The sequence below is a fragment of the Somniosus microcephalus genome, chromosome 8, assembly GCF_052327205.1.
Source record: "Somniosus microcephalus isolate GS21.2 chromosome 8, FLI_Smic_1.0, whole genome shotgun sequence".
Classification (NCBI taxonomy): Eukaryota; Metazoa; Chordata; class Chondrichthyes; order Squaliformes; family Somniosidae; genus Somniosus; species Somniosus microcephalus.
The window spans coordinates 137,404,092-137,428,582 of NC_140994.1; the positions used below are offsets into that span (position 1 = coordinate 137,404,092).

The window sequence follows — 24,491 nt, forward strand, 5'->3', positions numbered from 1 at the left end:
GATTGGGTAGTCAGAGTTGTATCTTCATGGTTAGTGTGAATGGTTCAGATACTCAGGCCATGTAACTTAGGGATTGCTTTGTATTGTCAGTACATATACACAGTTCTGCACCTGAACGTGTTCAGCCTCTAACTGTAGAACGATTCCTGCACGGACTATTGAATAGTAAAAAATTCTGTTTTCTCTGATACTTCTTCTTTCGTATGTCAGTTTGTAAAGGAACATTTAGTATTGATGTCTTTGTTGGTCAACCTCTCCATGGGCCCTGGTGCTAGAAGCTATTCCTTGAGTGAATGATCCTAGCAAGCAATGGTTCACAAGATTCTCCATGGTTTGGAGTCTCTCACAGTCATACTGGGCTACCCTTCATCTTCCATTTAAGTAGCAGGTGGTTGCAGTGCCCATATGAAGTTCTGATGTGGTCCATGGTGACCCGTATTTTACGCAGCACGGTGAAGCCGCTTGTTGATCTGTGAGGTCCATGATCAGGTCTTGATTCTTAGCTCTGCTGGGTTCCCAAATCCTCCGCCATTTGTCTTTAGGTGAGAGTTCCGAGGCTTTAAAGTTTCGGCCCAGTGGGGCCCAGTTATATTCTCTGATTATTGCTGCTTCTCTTCTGAGAGGTGATGGCAAGATACTTGCGAGGACAGGGAGCCAGACTGTCGGTGCTAGTTTCTGCACTCCTGTGACGTGCGCTATTCAGTTGCACGTCAACAAGATTTGTACATACACTTCCTGCCCATTGTGGTATGCAGTATTCAGCCGCTGAGTAAACAAGGGCCAAGGTTACTGTCGCAGGGTGCGACTATCTGCTCCCCAGCTGGTCCCAGCTAATTTGTGGATTTAGTCGATCTTAGCAGCAGTTTTTGTCAGATGTTGCCGGTATGTGAGACGACAATGCAGAACCAGTCCGAGATCATTTGGGAAGTTCTCGTGCTTGAGTTCAGTACCACAGGCGCATCTTTGCACGCCGGTTGTTCAAATGAATTGCAGAGACGAGCATTTTCTGAGCATTCGGACGAAGCCGCCACGGTTTACAATAGTCCTCAAGTATTTTCAAGTCTGCTACAAGCGTGCGCTCCACTTGGGCAAGAGTTTTCGCTTGGATGGCTATCGCAAGGCCACCTGCATATCCAATTTTCTTTGACTGGGACGACAGATATCACTGATGGAAATATTAAAAAGTGATGGTGTCAAGGCTGAGCTCCGTGGGAGCCCGATGTTCAGTAGTTGAGGTCTGCTAATCTGCACCATGAGATGTACCTGGAACTTGCGGTTGGTGGCTGTTCGTGGCGCAATGTTGGTGTGCAGCATACTATTCTAGACATTTTCAGCAGTAGATCGTCCCTCCACACCCTGCTGCAGACAAGTTCACACAAGCCACTGCTGTTTTAAGCCCACACTGATAACCAGCTTTGATGTGGGTTGTGAGTTCAATTAACTGGTCATAGGTGTTCCATCCCGGTCTAAACCCACATTGCTCCTTAGGGATGTAATCCCTAAAGAGTGACACCAGTCATTGGAGTAACATCCTTTCCAGGAGCTTGTACACAATGCACAGCCATGATATCGGCTGGTCTCTTTTTTTTGGCTGCTCACCCCGGTTTCAGGATGGTGATGACCTTTGCATGTTGCCGTAACTTGTGCATCTGACCAGAGGCATGCACATTGGTAAAGAAGCACGGCAGTCAGTTCCAGGCATGTTGACCGAGGTTCTTCAGGAATTCACAGAATCACAGAATCACAGAAACCCCACAGTGCAGATAGAGGCCATTTCGGCCCATCGAGCCTGCACCGACACATATCCCACCCAATCCCCGTAACCCCACGTATTTAATCCCCCTAACACTAAGGGTCAATTTATCATAGCCAATCAACCTAACCCGCACATCTTTGGACTGTGGGAGGAAACCGGAGCACCCGGAGGAAACACGGGTCTCTGGTGCTGTGAGGCAACAGTGCTAACCACTATGCCACCGTGCTGGGAAGACGTTGTCTGAGCCCGCAGTTTTGCCAGATTTGGCAAGTGCCAGAGCCTTGTCCACTTCTGCTCTGGTGAAAGGCCTTCTATAAATACGATGCTAGTGGGCAGTCAGAAAAGGCGCGAAGCAGCTCTGTTTTTTACTTTTCTTTTTTGATGGCGAGCTATGTGGATCTTGGAATTCAGGAGTATTTGGGTGGTAATGGTGTCAGCTGTGACATGCGAGGCCCTACTTTGGAATGGGTTAGCACCACCAAGGTCATGGAGAAGTCTCCAGGCTCTCCTGCTCGAGTGGGTGAAATCTACTGTCTGCATGACTATTCCCCGTGGCTCTCGTCTAGCAGAATTCAGTGATCCCAAGAATGCGGTAGCAGCAGCAAGGTTACCTGTAGTCCTCCAGTATGGCCTCACTGTCGGCTGACCAGTAGAGAGTGTGGGCTTTGCTGCACCCACGAGAGATATTCTTTTACCCGGCCACCTTAAGGAGGTTGATAAATTTGTCATCGTTTTCTGCATTCACAGGAATTTGTTGAACCACTTTTTCCACTGTTTCATTCCAGCTAAAGTTCCAACGTGGCTTTGGTAGTGATGTGATGAGGGGAACCCGGAGACCATTGTGAATGACAACAGAGAGAAGAGGAAAATGGCAACCTTCATGTGGTCTTCTTTGCTAAGTGCTCCAGCACGGCCAATACCATCAACAAGGCGACGAATCACCGATTGATGGGCTCCTGGTCCAACAAAGCAACACATTCGAGAGTCCCTGATACTGAAGTGATTGTTCTCCGCTGGCTCAGCATGCTTGTGGATTGTGGGAATCGGAGGGACTGACAACTGAAATCTGATCTCGTCATGCACATGAACGGCATCACATCTGAACCTCCGTGTCTCTGACAGCAGCCTCTGATTGACAGTTTTTTGTAAGGTTTTCACATTTGCTGCCACCCTATTAGTAAGCACAGCCATTATCCTGGTCAGCGTAATGCATTCATTTTCTGACAGCGATGATGGGTGAGGTTTCAGGGATTGTAGCAACTGGAATTGCATAACAATTTGCAACAAAATAAAAGTAATTCATCCAACATCCCCGGCAAACTATGTCACTCAAATAAATGTTGGTGTCTCCACATCACGTTCATTGGAATTGATTTGAACATTTTCACATCTGCTACATGATGGTTATGGTGGTTGAAGGTCAATTATCACAGCCCTAGGACATCGCTGCAGGAGTTCCTCAGGGCAGTGTCCTAGGCCCAACCAACTTCAGCTGCTTCATCAACGACCTTCCCTCCAACATAAGGTCAGAAGTAGGGATGTTCACTGATGATTGCACAGTGTTCAGCACCATTTACAGCTCCTCAAATAATGAAGCAGTCCATGCCCACATGCAACAAGACCTAGACGACGTTCAGGCTTGGGCTGATAAGTGGCAAGTAACATTCGCGCCACAGAAGTGCCAGGCAATGACTATCTCCAACAAGCGAGAGTCTAGCCACCGCCCCTTGACATTCAACTGCATTATCATCGCCAAATCCCTCACCATCAACATCCTGGGGGGTCACCAGTGACCAGAAACTTAACTGGACCAGCCACATAAATACTGTGGCAACAAGAGCAGGTCAGAAGCTAGGTATTCTGCAGCAAGTGTCTCATCTCCTGACTCCCCAAAGCCTTTCCACCATCTACAAGGCACAAGTAAGGAGTGTGAAAGAATACTGTCCACTTGCCTGGATGAGTGCAGCTCCAACAACACTCAAGAAGCTCGACACCATCCAGAAATCCAGAACAAAGCAGCCCACTTGATTGGCACCCCATCCACAACCTTAAACATTCACTCCCTCCACCACCGGCGTACCGTGGCTGCAGTGTGTACCATCTACAAGATGCACTGCAGCAATTCATCAGGCTTCTTCGGCAGCACCTCCCAAACCTGTGACCTCTTCCACCTAGGACAAGGGCAGCAGGCACATGGGAACACCAAGTTCCCCTTCAAGTCACACACCATCCTGACTTGGAAATATATCGCCGATCCTTCATTGTCGCTGGGTCAAAATCCTGGAACTCCCTACCTAACAGCACTGTGGGAGTACCTTCACCACATGGATGGAAGCAGTTCAAGAAGGCAGCTCACCACCAACTTCTCAAGGGCAATTAGGGATGGGCAATAAATGCTGGCCTTGCCAGCGATGCCCACATCCCATAAACGATTAAAAAAATACATATTTTCAATTGGCCCAAGCTATGAAAATCACAATTTGGGGATCATTTTAGCCCTGGGTTTGTAGTGGGTATGAATACCGTTTGCTTTATTACATCCTAGCTGGAACAGTCTGAAGCCAATAAATAGGCATGTGATCATGACAGTAAACAGATGTGCAAATAGTCCCCACGAGTTGACTGCACCACAGAGCGTATCCCTCCCCATTCTGCCAGGATAGCTTGTGTGAACATTCAGATAAGACAGTCATTGATTGGTTGAGGAAGTTAAAGGAAGGCAAGACACCAGGCTCAGATGAACTTCATAACAAGAGTACTTAAAGAAATGGCTGGCAAAATCATCATGCCCTTATCACTATCTTTAGAGAGTCATGAGAAATGGGAGTTGTGCCTGAGGATTGGAAAGAAACTAACACAAGACCAAACTTTAAAAAGATCCACTGAGATACCCTAGGAAACTACAGGCCAGGGAACCTAACATCTGCTATAGTTAAAGTATTAAAAGGTGTCCTGAAAGAAGGGATAACGAAACAACCAGATAGGTATGATAAGAGGGAGTCTACGTGGATTCATGGTAGCCCCACTCTAGAACTTGAGCTCATAATCTAGGCTGACACTCCAGTGCAATGATGAGAGAGCACCGTATTGCTGGAAGTGCTGCCTTTTGGATGAGATGTTAAACTGAGGCCCAGTGTGGGTGAATGTAGGAGATCCCGTGGCACTATTAGAGGGTATCTTAAAAGAAAAGATAATTAAATGGTCAGGTAGGTAATGGGAAGTCAGCATGGATTTATGAAGGGGCCACATTCGGCTGCTGAGTCCTGGCAATCCAGTCCTTGAAGCGAAGGCAACTCGGCCTATTTGTGTTTACATATTTTATTTTCTGGTTTGTCCAGTGTAAATTTTGCTGAAGGTTTGGAAAGGGTTGTTTTTAGCACTTTTGCTGTTTCCAAATATGCACAGGGAAAGTAATGAAGGTGTTAGCCACGTAGTTGATACCTGCATTGACTGCTGATCGGTTGATATTGCTGATTTCCCTTGGAAGGAACCAGAGATAAAAAAAAGTTCAAGGTTGCCATGCTCATCATTTAATTGCAGGAATGTTCAACACGGCCTGTACAATTGGTGGGAAGACTAATGGTTGGTGTGAGCAGTCCTCTTCCCACCTCCTGTCCCTCGGGCAGCACGCCTATTTCCTTCCTCCTCCCCCTCCAAGTAGGCCAAATATGGTGGTATTGAAGATGGACATCCACTGAACAAAAGATAGGCCTCTTGCAAGCATGGCCTCACAAAAATGTTCTAGTCTGTTACATCCATCCCGCCAACAACACCTACTGCACAGCTGTTAAACAGGCCATTTAACTCACCTCAGATTTCAATCTACAAGAGCACTCTTTGGACACAGCGCCAATGAAGTGCCAATTCATTTTTTCCTGATATGGCTGCTCAGCTATTCATTCCCAGCCTTAGAGTTTGACTAGTGCGCTTTAGTGCTTAATTTCTTTCTCTGGGGTTTCTGTTGCTCTTCTGCCGAAGTTAGGCTAAGAGATCAGGGAAACCCCACTAAAATTCTACCCATATCTCCAACTATCCATGAGACACAGTATCCATCTGAGGGAAACAACCTGTCATGATCTTGATCCATCAAGTTCTCCATCTCCTTATCTAAAAACCCGAGGCACCCAGCTGCTCCCTCGACTGGTTGTTGAGCGCATATTCCAGGAAAGCACCTCCATTCCAGACAGCAAGACAGCAGGCAGGTGAGCTGCTTCCATGCATCTGTCGATGTTGCTGTTTTTGTGCCCATTAACAACAACATACCTTACTATAGAGCCCTTCACGTCCTGAAAATACTTTACAGAGCAGCCTCGCCCCTCCCAATCTCTGCGACCTCCTCTAGCCCTACAACCCTCCGAGATCTCTTCGTTCCTCCAACTCTGGCCTCTTTCGCATCCCTAGTGGGGTACCGCAAGGATCGGTGCTTGGGCCCCAGCTATTCACAATCTATATCAATGATTTGGATGAGGGGACTAAATGTAACATTTCCAAATTTGCTGATGATACAAAGCTAGGTGGCAGTGTCAGTTGCGAAGAGGATGTGAAGAGGCTTCAAGGGGATCTCGACAAACTCAGTGAGTGGGCGAGAACATGGCAGATGGAATATAATGTGGATAAATGTGAAGTTATCCACTTTGGTAGAAAAAACAGAAAGGCAGAGTATTACCTAAATGGTGAAAGATTAGGGAATACAGATGCTCAAAGGGACCTGGGTGTCCTTGTATATGAGTCACTGAAAGTGAATGTGCAGGTGCAGCAAGCCATTAGGAAGGCAAATGGTATGCTGGACTTCATTACAAGAGGATTTGAGTACAGGAGTAAAGAAGTCTTACTCCAATTATATAGGGCCTTGGTGAGACCACACCTGGAGTACTGTGTACAATTTTGGTATCCTTACCTAAGGAAGGATATACTTGCCATAGAGGGAGTGCAATGAAGGTTCACAATATTGATTCCTGGGATGGCGGGACTGTCGCATGAGAAGAGATTGAGTAAACTAGGCCTGTATTCTCTTGAATTCAGAAGAATGAGAGGGGATTTCATTGAAGCATACAAAATTATTACAGGGCTTGATAGGATGGATGCTGGGAGAATGTTTCCCTTGGCTGGGGAGTCTAGAACCAGGGGCCACAGCCTCAAGATAAAGGGTAGGCCATTCAGGACTGAGATGAGAAGAAATTTCTTCACACGGGGTGGTGAATCTTTGGAATTCTCTACCCCAGAGGGCTGTGGCGGCTCAGTCATTGGGTATATTCAAAACAGAAGTCACTAGATTTCTGACTAGTAAGGGCATCAAGGGATATGGCGATAGGGCCGGTGAATGGTGTTGAGGCAGAAGATCAGCCATGATCTCATTAAATGGCGGAGCAGGCTCGAAGGGCCGAATGGCCTGCTCCTTCTCTTATTTCTTATGTTCTTATCCCCGATTTCCATCACTCCACCATTGGCGGCTGTGCCTTCAGTTGTCCACGCCATAAACTCTAGACTATCCTCCCTTATCCTCTCTACTTCTACCTCTCCCTCCTCCTTTAAGTCACTCCTTAAAATCTAGCTCTTTGTGTCCTAATATCTCTTAATGTGGCTCGGTGTCAAATTTTGTTTGATAATGCTCCTGTGAAGCATCTTGAGAATTTTACTATGTTAAAGGCGCTATATAAATGCAAGTTGTTGCTGTTGTTTGGGCAATGAGTAGTCACCATGCAGGAGGTAAAAGAGATGTTAAGAAGAGGTGAAAGCTCATTCACAAAAAAAATCTTAAGGAGGCCTTTGAAAGTTGGAAAAGAGGTGACAAGATGGAGGTTCTGAGGGAAGAAGTTCCAAAGGGTGGGATTTTAGGGGCTGAAGGAGCAGCTGCCAGTAATGGAGTGGAGGGGAAGAAAAGTAGGCACATGTTGGAGGGCTGGAGGGTGATGGCAGGGACAGAGAGCTGGAAGAGATTGCAAAGGCAAAGAGAGCTAGAATGATACTTGAAGGTGAAGAGGAACATCTAAAAGTCAATTCTCTGGGGCACAAGGAGACAGTAGAGTTTGGCAAGACGTGATGGCGAGGGCAATGCAGGCCTTAGTGCAGATAAGAAAACAGACTGTGGGTTCTAGATGACTTGCAGTTTATGGAGGGTTGCAGTTTATGGAGGGTTGAAGTCAGAAGGTCTAGAAAGAGAGTGCTGGACAAATCTAGCTGTGAGCTGATAAAAGCATCGGGTTTATGCAGCAGAAAAAAATAACTTGCACTTTCACAAGCTTCGGAAGTCCCAAGGTGCTACATAGCCAATTAATTACTTTTTGAAGTTTAGTCGCTGTAGTTTTGTGGGTAAATGTTCAGCCAATTTACACACAGCAAGATCCCACAAACTGCAATGAGATGAATGACCAGTTAATCTGGTTTTGGTGATGTTGCTTGAGTGAAGAGTGCTGGCCAGGAGACTGGGAGAACTCTCTAACCTTCTTCAGAAAAATGACATTGCTCAATGGAGTGTCAATTAGTGTAGATTTATGGGTAGTTTACAGCAGTAAAATATTCCCACTGGCAACGTGGGTGCCCAAACTCCAATTTTACTTCAGAGAATTGCAGCCAGCAGAGACAGGAGACTTCCATCCTCTCCGTATGGGCTTAAATTGATTTACTCAGGTCACAAAGGTGAAAGGTCACTTCATCACCCACTCCTAGACGTCTAGCACACGACATGGGCAACAGGGAATCCTTATCTGAAATTCTTTTACAGTAGAAAACAATTCAGTTGAAAAGCTGGGAGGGTGGGGGGGAAACATGCAACCGTCAAAATGTTTGGAAGTAACCGAATAATAAAATGGATGTGAAAGGGGGACATTGTCAGAATGACGTATTCAGGGTTCATGGCTCCAATAAAGCTGCTTGAAAGAGTAATTAAGAATTACAATATATTTTATGATAAATTAGCTCTCTCGTGCCTAACAGGGTAGATTTCTTGAAACATTTACTCAATAAATATAAATCACTGCAACCATTTTACTTAGCCTTGTATAGAAAAGCAATACGTGATCTTGCAACCATCTTAGGCTTCTTCCTTTTTTTTAGCTTACGCTAGTGAGTTTGATTTATTGCAGGACTCTAAGTCACAACAGGTTTTGGTTTCAGAAATAACAAATAACCGAATATATGGGATAGAATCTGATGCACCAATTCCATCACATCTTGGGCTTCGGTTATAAGGACTGATTTGGATAGGTCCAAGTTTAATTATTACAAATGAAGCACGCTTGGATACATGGATTTTGTTCAGTCCATTGCTTTCCAAGTCTTAGAATTCCTCTGATCCCATTAAAGAATGAATAAAGGAATTCTGGTTCTGGCATAAAACAGTAGCCTTCCTAACAGCATCCATCACCCATGTCTTTAAATTACTGGGCCAGTTCAACCAAAAACCACAATATTGTAAAAGGATATAATGTCCGACTTTCCAAATTCTCTTCTTTTCACTTTGCTTTACACTATTTACTTTATTCTTCTGCCTTATATTTATTCTCGGCCACTACAGGTGACAAGGGGAAGCAGCAGTACCAGAACTCAGATGGACTGGTAGGGAAAGGCATAGAGCTGGGGTTCCAGGGAGCAGACAGGATTAGAGCATCGGGACTGAAATGGGCAGGTAGGGAAATGCAGAGCATTGGGAAGCACACGAGGAGACAGGAAGAGGGAGAGCATCAGTGCTCAGTTAGAGAGCCATGGGAGGGGCAGTGGCACTGGGGTGGGGAGGGGCAGCAGCACTGGGTTGGGGGAGGGGCAGCGGCACTGGCACTGGGTTGGGGAGGGGCAGCGGCACTGGGTTGGGGGAGGGGCAGCGGCACTGGCACTGGGGTGGGGGAAGGGCAGCGGCACTGGCACTGGGATGGGGAGGGGCAGCGGCACTGGCACTGGGGTGGGGGAGGGGCAGTGGCACTGGCCCTGGGTTGGGGAGGGGCAGTGGCACTGGCACTGGGTTGGGGAGCGGCAGCGGCACTGGCACTGAGGTGAGGGAGGGGCAGCGGCACTGGCACTGGGTTGGGGAGGGGCAGCGGCACTGGCGTGAGGGAGGGGCAGCGGCAATGGCACTGGGGGAGGGAGGGGATGGGGCTGTGATGGGACTGAGGTAGGGAGGGGGAGGGGGAGGGGCTGTGATGATGGGACTGAGGTAGGGAGGGTGTGTGACAGCAGGACTGGGATTCGGGGACCTGTATGTGCAGTCACAGCACTTTCTTTTCTTTCAGTGAATTTTCAGATCTGACCAAAGATCACCTCGGAGTTTCGATTAAATAAATGCCAGTCTTTGATTTGTACATTTCATATCGATAAAGTGAAGCCTGTTGTTTTGTGCCACAGATTAGTGGTACTGCATTATTGGTCTGTTTTTTCAGGATTGGAAAGAATTTCAGAGGTTGTTCACACATTATGGTTTGAGGTACAGTACCACTAATCTGATCAATGCAACTGAGCCCAACTGATCATTGTAAATACAGTAACACATGGGTTACAGGTTCAAACATTACAAGCGAGTGATCACTACAGGCAGTAATGACTGAAACCGAATCCACTGTAGCTTGAAAAACGACTCCAAATTCTTCAAATTGACACCCAAAAGCGCCCGCCAAGTTTATATTTCTGATTTCTTTTTTTCAGTTTTGTTAAGGTGATGGATGTTAGTGGAGGGGAATGGATTGCTCTTTAATTTCACACCTGAATTCAACATCAAAACCTTCCAGGTCAGCTACCAGTTAGATGTGGTGTAAACTCCTTTGTGCTCTCCCAGGTCAGGTATAGAATGAGTTAGAAAAAGGGATAAAGGCCACTTTACACAACTCCCCAAAGCATGAGCCTTACGTTTAAACTCAGGAGACTGTGAGATTTTAAAGTCGTGGCCTCTCGGAGTGAGATTGCTAAATTGGTTCTTTATAAAAATGATTAAAGGTTTCACTGCACATGCCACATTGAGGCAGTGGAAAACTATTATAGTTTTGGGTCACCTGGTTAAGGCTTGTCAGGGTTGTATCAAGGAATGCTGGGAGGCCTCAGTGTGTAAAAAAAAAGTAGATTATTACTCACAGGTTTTTGATGTCGACAATCCCACGGAAAGCTTTTCTGGGAAGAGCTTGAATTCGGTTCTCACTGAGGTCACTGTAAATAAGAAACACTATATTTACAATTGAGGAATTTGAGCCAGTAAAAAGAGACAGTGTTTGTTAAATCAAAGGGCTCCCTTCACCATATTGGCAACTGGCTGGCCAAACTTTTTAAGACAAAGTATAATTATTTGATGCACTGACAGGAATTTCCCATTTTCATGCACATTTAGCTCTTTCAGAATTTCATCCACTCTGATTGACTAAACCCATAGTCAATCTAGTTTAAAATACATTAGCAGAATGGCTTTAAAATAGCACAACGTTTGCAATTATTTATCTATGCATTTTGCTTAAAGATTACATGCAAATTAAAAAAAAAATGATTTTCATGTTCCCAATCCTTTTAAATTGAGTTAATCAGTCGCTGCTAAATTAATTTTGGCAACATTCTTTCAAGCAAAAAAAAGTCGATCAATGTTAAATGTGATGGCATTTCTGTCTACCAAACTGAACAGAAATGGGCAAAACTCCATGAAACTGAGAGCCAGGGAGAGAGAAAATGCGCTTACAGACAGAGACATACACATACAGACAAGGCAGAGAGAGGGAGACAAAGACAGAGATGAGCAGGAAGGGGAAGAAAAACACATAAGAGAAGAGCAGAGACATACATACTAACAAACTGAAGAGAATAAGGGAGAGATAGACAGAGACATGGAGATTTTTTAACTGCACATAATCTAATAACCCCATGAACAGAGAAAGTGAGAGACAAAGAGGGAGACAGAGAGAGGGAGAGACAAAGAGGGAGACAGAGAGAGGGAGAGACAAAGAGGGAGACAGAGAGAGGGAGAGACAAAGAGGGAGATAGAGAGAGGGAGAGACAAAGAGGGAGACAGAGAGAGGGAGAGACAAAGAGGGAGACAGAGAGAGAGAGAGACAAAGAGGGAGACAGAGAGAGGGAGAGACAAAGAGGGAGACAGAGAGAGGGAGAGACAAAGAGGGAGACAGAGAGAGGGAGAGACAAAGAGGGAGACAGAGAGAGGGAGAGACAAAGAGGGAGACAGAGAGAAAGAGAGACAGAGAGAGAGAGAGACAAAGAGGGAGACAGAGAGAGGGAGAGACAAAGAGGGAGACAGAGAGAGGGAGAGACAAAGAGGGAGACAGAGAGAGGGAGAGACAAAGAGGGAGACAGAGAGAGGGAGAGACAAAGAGGGAGACAGAGAGAGGGAGAGACAAAGAGGGAGACAGAGAGAGGGAGAGACAAAGAGGGAGACAGAGAGAGGGAGAGACAAAGAGGGAGACAGAGAGAGGGAGAGACAAAGAGGGAGACAGAGAGAGGGAGAGACAAAGAGGGAGACAGAGAGAGGGAGAGACAAAGAGGGAGACAGAGAGAGGGAGAGACAAAGAGGGAGACAGAGAGAGAGAGAGACAGAGAGAGAGAGAGACAAAGAGGGAGACAGAGAGAGGGAGAGACAAAGAGGGAGACAGAGAGAGGGAGAGACAAAGAGGGAGACAGAGAGAGGGAGAGACAAAGAGGGAGACAGAGAGAGGGAGAGACAAAGAGGGAGACAGAGAGAGGGAGAGACAAAGAGGGAGACAGAGAGAGGGAGAGACAAAGAGGGAGACAGAGAGAGAGACAGAGAGAGAGAGAGACAAAGAGGGAGACAGAGAGAGGGAGAGACAAAGAGGGAGACAGAGAGAGGGAGAGACAAAGAGGGAGACAGAGAGAGAGAGAGACAGAGAGAGAGAGAGACAAAGAGGGAGACAGAGAGAGAGAGAGACAAAGAGGGAGACAGAGAGAGGGAGAGACAAAAAGTAAGGAAAAGAGCTAGAGGGAGCAGGGAGAAAGTGAGAGAAGGAAAGTGAGTGATGGAGAGAGAGGGACAGATGAGGAAAAGAGACAGAGCAAGATGGGAATAGAGAGTGACCAAGAGAGGGGGAGGAGGGGGAGAAGAATATATGGGAGAGGACAGAGCAGAGGGCAGGGAGAGGGGAAGAAAGTGAGAGAGGAACAGAGAGGGAGGGCAAGAAAGAGAAGAGGAGACAAAGATAATGCGAGTTAGAAATAGGGGAGAGATGGAGAGTGAGAGGCAAGAAAAAGGATTTTTACAAGAAAATTTAACTGCATCAGTCCTTTCAGCCACATTGAATAACTCTTTTCTGATTCTTCGCCCATTGTGTGGCTGATGTAATTTAAAGTGACAGATCTCATCTTTGCTTTCAATGACTGATGCTTCCTTTCAACAGTTTAGTGTGTATGAGACAGAGAGAGAGAAAGACCGGTTCAATGGATTTAACAGAAAGCTCTTCATTTGGTTTTCAAACTTATATAAGTTAACCAGAGTTCCAGCATTTTTACTTTTCAAACTTTTGACTTCAGTTCTTTAACTGCCCCAGCTGCAGCCACCCTCAAACAGGGAAATGTTAACGCTTTGATAAAACCATGTTCTGAAAAGAGCCTGATGTAAACTCAATAGAGAAGAACTTCTCCAAAAAGCATCTCCATGATCATATATCTGAAGTGCTCCAGCTTATATCAGCTATGTTTAATGCTTGATCACAGGTTCAAGTTCCAGTGACAATCTCCCTGCCACAGTTGGAGATGTTCTCCTAGACCTCTAGGAAGTGATCCTTTGTTAAGGAAAGGCACTCCGCCTTGGTTGAGAGAGCAAGATGAATAAAATAAAGTCTGACATGTAAGTTGGTTGGATGGTAAACACAGATTTTTTTTAAAACGTTGATCACCTGAAGCCCACTTGACTCGATTTTTTCGAGCAAGCCTGGAAATGTTACCGGTTGTAGAGCGGCCTCACCAGCAGTCCTTAAGGGATAGGTGCAGGCCACTTCGAAAGTGGGTCAATAATCTTGGCTCACTTGCTGCAGACCGCACAGTGCCCCCACCTCCAATGATCGGGCTGAATTGCATGCCTATTGATAGATTATTCCAGTTTGACAGATTGAGGAGGACCAGAGAACACAAGCTTAAACTATGGAAGATTAAGAATAGACTGGATGCTGGGTGGTCCTTCTTTTCCCAGAGTATTGTGAGCCTCTGCAATGCATTGCCGGCTGGTGCGGAGGGTGCTGAATCTCTACTGACCTTTAAGAGGAAGCTAGACCGGTTCCTGACTGAGGCAGAGATTGCATCATATAGAAGGTAAATGTCGTTCGAACACTTGTCCCTTTGTCCATGTGAGCTCCTGGACTGGTTTTGATCACCTGAGGGGGTCGGAGGGAATTTTTCCTAGTATTTTTTCCCTTATTGGTCCTGGGTTTTTCTCTGGGGTTATTTTTGCCTCTCCCAGGAGATGACATGGTTGTGGGGGTGGGTCTGAGATTGGGGTTTGTGGGGGGGAGGTTGGAGGAGGGAAGAAGTGATCAGCCGTGATGAACCAGCTCTTCTTTTCCTGCTCGTCATTTTCGTATGTTCACATAATAAGGTAGGAAATAAAAAGAAAGAAGGAAAGAACTTGCATTTATATAGCGCCTTTCCCATGACCTCAGGATGTCCCAAAGAGATTTACAGCCAATGAAGTACTTTTGAAATGTAGTCACTGTTGTAATGTGGGCAGCCAATTTGCGCACAGCAAGGTCCCACATACAGCAACAAGATAATGATCAGATCATTTGTTTTAGTAATGTTGGTTGAGGGATAAATATTGACCAGGGAGAACTCCCCTGCCCTTCTTCCAAATAGCGTCATGGGATCTTTTATGTTCACCTGAGAGGGAAGATGGGACCTTGATTTAACATCTCATCTAAAAGATGGCACCTCTGATAGTGCAGCACTCCTTTACTACTCCACTCCAGTACACTCAAGTCCCTGCAGTGGCATTTAAACCAACACCTTTCTGACTCACAGGTGTGTGTGCTACCACTGAGCCACGGCTTACACCAAAGAAGTCATTTGTTCCATTTTACCAGTCTCCTGTCCTATCCAGAAAGCTCCCATATCACCAGCTCGCTCTGCTGTAATATCCTGCCTGTAGCAGTGCAGTCAGGAGGTTTGCCCACAACATTGGGAATGAAGAGGCAGCACAACCGATTCAGAGATGTTCCGGGTGACTTGTAAGCTCAAACATCAAGGCCTAGAAATTAGGTTTGCCTCCGCCAGGGCTTTTGCGCCCGAAATTTTGCGCCCGCGATAATTGCCGCTGCGCCCGCCAAAAATTCAGCTGCCCCGCGCCCAGACGGCTGCGGGCGCTAATGGAGGGTTTCAGCGCCTCGCTATGGGCGCTGAATGCAGGTTTGCGGTGCTAATCCCCCGCTGCGGCACCCGATGCGGTGCGGCAGGCTGGGGTACTGCAGGCCTCCTCCTTCTGTTAAGGAGGAGCTGCCTGCAGCCGACCGCTGACCGGTCGATTCGCCCGACAAATGAGCCCGGCACCTCGGAGAAGTGCCGGGCTCGCGGGCCACACACATCAGTGCCGCGGGGGGGTGGTGGAGGAGTCCGGGGAGGGAGGTGCGGGCAGGCGGCCACCGGGAAAGCGGCCGGCCGCCGCTCCACCTTAATGCGCCGGCGCTACGTGCTGCAACATCCCGTTGAACAATCGTTGGTTGCGGCTGCCACGGGCGAGGCGGCCGCAACTGAATTTGGGCGTCCGGCCGCGTTACCACGGCAACCGGGACGCTGCGCACACCGATGACGTCATCGGTGCCGGCGCAGCGCTACTGGCTAACGCCGATGGTAGGGCCCAACGCAATTTCGATCGCGGCTATAATTCCGGCGCAAGGCCCTCTAACGCCTCTAATTGGGCGCTAACCCCACCGAATTTCTAGGCCCAAGCCTGCTGCATCCTACAGACCATGTACAATGTACTTTATAATCAACTCTATTTAATTCATTTAATCCCCTCAGGAAGGTGAGTAGCTTCAGGTTAAACTACCATGAAGATAAATTCTGCAAAATTTCTCTTTGATTGTTAACAGTAATCAAGCAAACTCCAGGATGTCAGTGTAACATTACAATCTACATTACTCAACCCTGTCCTGTTGCATTCTCCACATAACATTCCACGGTCCCAGGAGGACTAGAACTACCATGTTCTATAGATAATTTCATCATGTATCTAAATCTATTCTTACAACCATCAATCCTGAAGAACTGGATGGCAAAATCTAGCAAGGGACTATGATATTTACAGACGATTCTGTACTCTGTGGCGATGCCAAGATCCTTGGTCAAAAGAACATGAGGAGATATAATGATAATGAAGAACAAGTGGAAACAGGAGACTGTAGGAATCTCTGTTCAAACTTTTATTTGAATTCCTTACAGCCTAGTAGATGAAGGCACCACCTGGTGTAGTACTAAAACCATACAGACTAGAAGATCCAAGGTTTGATTTTCACTCTGTACTGAGTTAGTCAAATTCAGTCCCGGGCAACAGCAGTTGCGGCCCTAAAACTGACCTCAGTTATTGGAAAAAATCAGGCTTCCCACACCAGGGTTTCTATCCAGTGGCTGGTGTGGACATTAGGTGAGAACAAAATCAGGATCAGCTGTGATGTCCTCTTTGGTTGAATAATAACTTGCATTTATATAGCACCTTTAAACCTCCCCAGATGCTTCACAGGCAAAAAATGGACAGCGAGCCAAAGAAGGAGCTATTAGGAAAGGTGGCCAAAAGCTTGGTCAAAGAGGTGGGCTTTAAGGAGGGCCTTAAGGAGGGCCTTAAAGGAGGAAAAGGAATGCCAAGGCAGAGGAGTTTAGGGAGGGAATTCCAGAGTGTGAGGCCTAGGTGACTGAAAGCATGACCACCAATGGCGGGGTGAAGGGGGATGCACAAAAGGCCAGAGGTGGAGGAATGGAGAGTTCTTTGGGGGCAGAGGTTTAGGGCTGAAGGTGGTTACAGAGATAGAATGGGGCAAGGCCATGAAGCGATTTAAACACAATGATGAGAATTAAAATTGAGAGTGTTGGCAGGCCGGGAGCTGATGTAGGTCAGTGACAGAAGTGATATGTGTATGGGATTTGGTGTGGGTTAGAAAACAGCCAGAAACCTTTTGGATAAGCTGAAGTTTATAGACTGTGGAGGTTGGAAGGCCAACCAGGAGACCATTGGAATAGTCGAGTCTGGAGGTGACAAAGGCATGGATGAAAACTTCAGTAGCAGATGGGTTGAGATAGAGCAGAGGCGGGCGATGTTATGGCAGTGGAAATAAGTGGTCTTTGTGATGGAGAGAATATGTGGTCAGAAGCTCAGCTCGAGGTTGAATAGGTTGTCAACAGTGTTTTAAATTGTGAAAGGATTCACAAATTTCATGTCTTCCCCCCCCGCGAAGATTTACTTTTTGGTTTATTAAAGAAACCCTGGTTGGACTGAGTTTAAAATCCAGGGCTTAACAAGATGGCTGCGGTCAGCCTCATGGCCAAGGCCTGTAAGTTTCAGTTTGGACTGACAAACTTGTATTCCAATGACTGTGGGAAGGAACTTTCCAGAATTTAGAATGCAGACAGACCGTCTGCATTTATGCATGAGAAGCAAACCCAGTGGCATTCGGGCCTCTGATTAAAACCCATCAAGGTTGTTTGCACAGACAATCAAGAGCAGGCTAGGCCTATTCAATATGTAATAGCTGCATTCAGACCTTCGTTCGAGAACATCAACACTGTTTGCAAACGATCAACAGGGCATTCAGACTGGAATGGCCCCATCACGAAACCAGTTGGACAAAGGGGAACACTGATGAGATGTTTAAAACCGATTAGCTGGCCATTCAGGTCGATGGGCCCAGATTGGTACCCTTTGTATGAGCTTCAACACGTCCAGGTCAGACAAAAGAAATGAGCTGATCTGGCGGGAGATAAAGGCTACTGGGAAGGGTATAACTAGTCCCTTGGGAAGCCATCTCTCTCTCTCGCCTCGCCTCCAGTGCCCTGCCGTATCATCAACCCAGTGAGAGGATCGTCGACGAAGAGCCCGTCCAGGGGAGTAGGATACCCGCAGTTACGTTTGAATTACTGGGGTATCTCTGCTCTGGGGTGGTGAAAACCTAAAAACATCGACAGGCAACAGGGCACGGAGCAGGCATTTCAACATCCTAGACTGGTGAGCATCAATTTTCTGGCCCATCACAAAACAACCTAGATAGGTGTAAAGGGTGGGAGTTAAGGGGAATTGCTAAAGTGTCATTTTAGTCATTTTCCCTCGATGTGTCCATTTCTCCTCCCCAGTTAAGTGTAATTGTGTTGCATCCATAGTGATTTTTCTCTGTATAGTAACTGTTTTCTCTATTTTAATAAACATTGGTTTTCTTTGCACCGAACCACTGGTCTCGTTTTTCTATATCGCTACTTGTAATAAGTCCGGTGGTCAGAACCAAAGGGGAAGCGATTCAAACCGCACGGGGCTGGAGCAGCTCAGATACGTCTGACTGGCCAGACACAAAACCCCAAACCAAAACCCCCTACAATTGGGACAATGGCCAGGGATGGGGATGGAATTGGTGGCAAGGCTGTGGAATTTGTGGTAGGGGATAAGGTGATGGCTTTGGTATTCCGATGTTTAACTGGAGGAAATTGTGGCTTATCCAAGGCTAAATGTCGGACAACAATTTGCATTTATATAGCACCTTTAACGTAGTAAAACGTCCCAAGGCGCTTCACAGAAGTGTTATCAGGCAAAAACTGACATGAGCCAAAGACATTAGAACAGGTGACCAAACACTTGGTTCAAGAGGTAGGTTTTAAACAGAGTCTTAAAGGAGGAGAGAGAGGTGGAGTGGCGATAAGGTTTGGGAAGGGAATTCCAGAACTTAGGTCCTAGACGGTTGAAGGCAGGACCACCAACGGCAGAGGAAAGGAAGTTGGGGATGCACAAGAGGTCAGAGTTGGAGAAATGTAGAGTTTGCAGAGTGTTGTAGGGCTGGAGGAGGTTACAGAGCTAGGGAGGGGTGAGACCATGGAGTGATTTGAACACGAGGATGAGAACTTTAAAATCCACGAATTGGTGAACCAGGAGCCAATGTAGGTCAGTGGTGATGGGTGAATGGTGCGAGTTAGGATACGGGCAGCAGCAGTCTAATAGCACAGAGGCAGTGGAGGGGGTCGAGCAAGGTGGTGGAGAGGTAGAACTGGGCATTGAATAGGTTACTAATACTCAGTGTCCAAGCTCATAAGAAGAATGCCACTTGTTGAGGTACTAGAGGGCTGAAAGTACAAATGGAGCTGTGCTCCAGTAAGAATCCAGGCTTTCAGAAGAGAAGAGGAAATATGCAAAAGAAAAAGAAAACTCTTGGAGGTCCCTATACCTTTTAATTTTGATTTCCCTTGAATCTACCATGAATATTCCACACTCCATCTTCCATGTAAATCACATCTATAATATCCATTGTTCAGTAGTTTGTGGCAATGAGGCATCCTCTTTCCAAGTACTTCATTGATATTCATTTGATCTGAAGCTCTGATTCCAATTTAACGCATTCTTCTGAGCCACAGATACAGACAAGGCCAGAAATAGGCCTCAGGAGAGTCCTTATTCCTCTCAGTCTGCACCAGATACAAAGTGCAGGCTGGGTTTGGTACAATTAAATATTCATTTAAATATTTACACCGCTCTTAAACCTTGGCCCGGAATTTGCAGTCCTGATGACGGTGAAGTGGCAGCATTCGCCGCCATTTCACCTTTGAAACCGACCGCAACTTCAGGATTTAACGCAAGCACAGCCTAATGTGGAAATCCTGAAGTTGCGGTCTGTCATTCACTGCTCCGACACTGGCCGCGCTGTGACCACCCCCCCACTCACCCACCCCCCCTACTCACCCACCCCACCCCACAGAGCCGGCAATCAGTGAAATCTCTCAAATCAGGAAACTTTGACTCTTCCGCAGTAAACACTCTGTTAAATACCCCATTAGACCCACAGGGATTAGGTGTAACTGGGGTTTTAACAGCATATTGACTGCTAAACAAAGGTTATGGCCCTGAAAAACTCATTTTAATTTTGTGCAGTGTCAAATTTATTCATTTTAATTAAAATGTAAATTTTTAAGAAACTTTAAAAAAAAATGCAATTTACAAAAGAATAAACGTTTTGACTGTTTGATATAAACACTTTTTATATGAAGGTTGCCCTTTTGAAATGCTTTAGAAGGAATAGCACATTTCCACCACTCTCTTTAATTGTCCGCCTCTAAAGGACTGTCGCTATGGTAACCCTGATGGTTAACCTGGACTGTTCCCATAATCATGCAGCCTTTCTGACTTTCTCTGAAGGGTGACAAGTGCCTTTCTAAATGGGGAATTAATTAAGTGGTGCAACACAGCTTCCAGAACTCAACATCTGGCTAATTCCCCAATGGGCTCCGGAGATGCAAGATTACACGGGCTGATTTGGTTATTAAAGCCAGTTAGCGTCATTTTGTTTTGGTGAATAGGTAACCACTGACCAGGCATTTCTCAATAATTAACTGTTCATTATCACTTGATACACTTATTGATATCATTCTACAATCCTTAATCCTTCAGTCTGGATGTTGGCATATATAATCAATATGGTGCACACTGACAGTCATCATCAACCACGACAGCAATTGTCAGGACATAAACCGAGGCTGAATCAAATAAAACCATCCTCATGAACTTCATATACAGAAAGTGATTGTAAGCCAATAATATCAACATAAGGTTGAGGTGACAGGCACAAACTGCTTGAATTTTGCTCTCATGGTTTATGACATGATCAGAATCTTTGATGAGATAAGTGTCTCGCCACTCCATGGTCTCATCCATCCTCAATGTAATCACTCCTGGGTGTCTGTTGTTCACTATGCATCAGATTAGAAACCGCAGAAATGTTCAGGCATCAGCAGCTTTATTAGCAAGAGGAAGATTTGACAATGGACAGTTTTGTTTCCCCCAACCTACCTCCCAAACTTCTTGGGCTGGATTTTCTGAATGGGAAGCTTTTGGAGGCGGGATTGCTGCTTGCCGGTTCTCAGTCCCGCCTCTATCAGCTTCTGGCCAACCAGTGGGAATTTCCCCTGATTGACCTTGTTAAGCCCGCCCGGCGGGTTCAGCAGGCCAATTGGGGGAAGTCAGTGACAGAGCACGTCAACATATGATGTGTCATCTGTCAAGAACTTTTGAAAGAAGAAATGTTATCGTTTGACAGCTCTGTGAAGCTGTCAAACTCTGACATTCTGTGTAGTTTGATGAGACCTTATGTTCAGGACTCATCAAATCTTTCTATTTTGCAGAAATCAGCTGGCTGTTGTATCGGAGGACGCAACAGCCAGTCTGTGATCTCTAAAATGGAGGTGTTGGGGTCTACTGCTCCACAGCGGCTGAAGGCTGTAAGTAGAAACAAAGGTAAGTTAACATTTTCTATCACCTTACACTCACCTCACATACTTACCACTCCACATTTGCACTACATCGCACTTTAAGACCCCTCCACCCCATGCAGACGTCCTACTCACCTCCTACACCCCGGCGGGTTCCCCCAGGTCGGGAAGCGCGCACTTCAGCACGAAAAATGGGGATAATCCTATTTTCTGCCTGTTAACTACCTGTTAACAGGCAGTTAATAAGCTTTAATCCCTTCCTGCCTCCAAGGAGACGGGACCCGGGGCAGGGCGGCTTCCCACCTCCTGGCAAGAGGACACGGAGGCGGGTTGGGGGTGGGTTTGCCACCCGCCCCCAAATTCTGCAACTTTCCCGGCAGTCCCGGCTCCATACCCACCTCCTCGGGGCTGAGAAAATCCAGCCCCTTGTGTCAGCTGTGGCTCAGTGGGTAGCACACTCACCTGAGTCAGAAGGTTGTGGGTTCAAGGCCCACTCCAGGGACTTGAGCACATAAAGCTAGGCTGACACTCCAGTGCAGTGCTGAGGGAGTCGGAGGAGCCGTCTTCCGGATGAGACGTTAAACCGAGGCCCCATCTGCTCTCTCAGGTGGGCGTAAAAGATCCCATGGCACTATTCGAAGAAGAGCAGGGGAGTTATCCCCGGTGTATTGGCCAATATTTATCCCTCAACCAACATAACAAAAACAGATTATCTGGTCATTATCACGTCGCTGTTTGTGGGAGCTTGCTGAGCGCAAAATTGGCTACTGCGTTTCCCACATTACAACAGTGACTCCACTTTAAAAAAAAAGTACTTTATTGGCTGTAAACCGCTTTGAGACGTCCGGTGGTCGTGAAAGGCGCTATATAAATGCAAGTCTTTCTTTCTCTCCGACATCCAGAAAGATGAAAGCACTTTTCCTGGAATGTTATTGGTTTTCTTTCCCCCCCGCAGTGGAGCTGATAATGATCAGCTGCCGTTCCTCCTTTGGAAGACACAGTGACAGATGTGTCACTGATTTGGGTTTCCACGCGCATGGGCTCGTCAATCCCATCAGATTGGCTTTCTTGTTCAAAACTGCTTTGGCCTCAGTGAAGAAAGCATTCCACAGAAACACACATTGATATCTTGGGGTCAGTCTGTGTCACCTCAGAACCTTTGTCTGTTCTCTGTTAGAATTCATGGCAGCAGCTGAGCCTTGGCCTATGGACTGATTAATCCTGCCTCGTCTAATTTTGGCTGCTCCTTCATTTTTGCTGGTGGCCATGGGCACTTCCCCTCCCCCTCTTTTCCCCACAGACAGAAACAGTGCTGGGAGCAGACAGAACAGAATTGTATTTTTTTTTTAAATAAGTTAACGCAGAAACAACACGTTTCCAGACCTATGCAAACTCTTAAACTGGTTGGTAGGCAGGTATTTCTCCATACATTTCAAGTTGACTTGACCTCTAATTTTCCATCCATGTGTGCAAGGTCCAATTCTCCATTTGTCATTTCCACAGTGGTATTGAGAACTTAGCATGTGGGTGATGTGTGGGCACAAAACCCAAGAGGTGGGGAATGTCCCGATCTGGGGTGATGTGCTCAGTGCCACGTGTGGCCACGCCACGTTGCAGGGGCTCTTCCCTCAATTAAAGGGAAGGGCTCCCCGCTGCGAGCTCTACGTTTTTTTTGGCTGCGCGATCAGGCCGAGTGCCGGGCTGATTGATCACAGCACTCAGCCTGTGTCCGGTGCACAGAATTTTTTTTTTTTTAAATCAGCGACTTTTTTCATGTCGGCTGGCCATCACGCTTTTAAGTGGCGCCCCGTGAGCGGCTGACCTCACTGTTCGCGACCCCTGCAGCAGTCAGTAACATCGCCCGGCGCTGCTGCGGGGCGCGAGGGGAAATTTTTCTCCTGAGGCGCTATTGGGACGCTGCGCCCGGAGATGGCGCCATGATTTCCGGGCGCAGAAGATCGGGGCAATACCCGGTAGCGCCGCCACTAACCTCCCGTGGAATTTCAGTCAATCTCAAATCAAACGTATAAACTGAAGAAGCGAAGTATGCAGCACTTTTTTGCATTAAAAAGTCTTTGAATCAATCTTTGAATCGATGCTGAGAAGGCAGGGATTTCAGTCAAGCAGGCCGCTTTGTATAACTGAACGAGATTTGTGCTTTTTTCAGCAAGCTCTCAGTCAAGAGCAGGTGAATCAGCTTGCTGACCGTCTTCTTTCTTTCTGTCTCTCTTGCTCTCTAGGTATATACAGTGAAATAGGTTTTGTGGTGTATGTGCCTTTAAGAGCAATTATGGTGTATGTGCCTTTAAGAGCCCCAGGTGTGCGTAATGCCGGTAATTGCCACTTGGGCTATATAAGCCTGTGTATTGTGTATATCCTTTAGAAACCCCCCCCCCAGACTTGCTTAGTAAATACCTATGAACCAACTCCTGTCTTCAGTGTCTTTATCTACACACGGACACTACAGTGGCGACGAAGTGGAAACGGACTTACCTGCAATTCGGCAGCACCTCAAGGACATCGATTCCTCCAGCGTCCAGAAGACTCAAGGAAGTAAGAGAAACTGTGGTTTCACCAGCTGGCCAAGCTGGTGACAGGTACTGCGCTAATCCTTCCTGGGCATCAGGCTGGAGCTCCAGCGGCGGGCTCTACAGCTGAGACAGGCAGCGAAATCGGAGGCAAGCAATAATGGACTGGGAGGGTGCACTCGAGAGACGGCCGGCGCGGCAAGCAGGTCAGCGTTTAGACCTCCGTCGGGAACGAGTCTCCAACAGTGAATAAACGGAAACCACAGTAAAACAGCGTTGTTATCAGTAGCAGCGGCGGGAAAGCGCAGGAAGCGCCATATCGTTGCTACAGAGAGAAAAAAAAAAGCGTGGGAAGCGCCATATCTTTTCTGAAATGCCTAAATCTGGTAATATTGAGGCTTTTGATGGCGAAATAGAAGATTGGACCACATACGTGGAAAGAGTAGAGGTTTATTGCACTGCAAATGGAATAACAGATGAAAAAAAAGCTTCAGTACTTCTGAACTTAATGGGCGCGAAGACATACGGGCTGTTACGAAATTTAATCACTCCAGCCAAACCAAAGGACAAGAATTTTAAAGAAATTGTTGATACCCTGCAGGAGCATTTAAACCCAACACCGCTGCTGATAGCGGAACGATTCAAGTTCTTCAAGAGAAATCAACACAAGAATGAAAGTAACGCTGATTACCTAACCGAATTAAGAAAGCTATCAAAGTACTGCCAATTCGGAGCAGGACTATCGGATTATCTTCGAGACAAATTTGTTTGCGGTCTCTTAAGTGAAGGAACACAAAAAAGGCTGCTTTCTGAAAAAGATTTAACATTGGACAAAGCTTTCA

General features: G+C 46.5%; 1 protein-coding gene across 1 annotated transcript in view; it reads right to left on the reverse strand.

Annotated features, from left to right (window-relative positions):
- The window catches only part of LOC147113814 (slit homolog 3 protein-like), a 714,603-nt gene that overhangs the window by 264,959 nt on the left and 425,153 nt on the right, over nucleotides 1–24,491 (reverse strand). Inside the window, exon 5 of the mRNA XM_085995157.1 lies at nucleotides 10,811–10,882. Coding sequence (XP_085851283.1) covers nucleotides 10,811–10,882 — 72 coding nt within the window. The remainder of the gene's footprint in view (nucleotides 1–10,810; nucleotides 10,883–24,491) is intronic.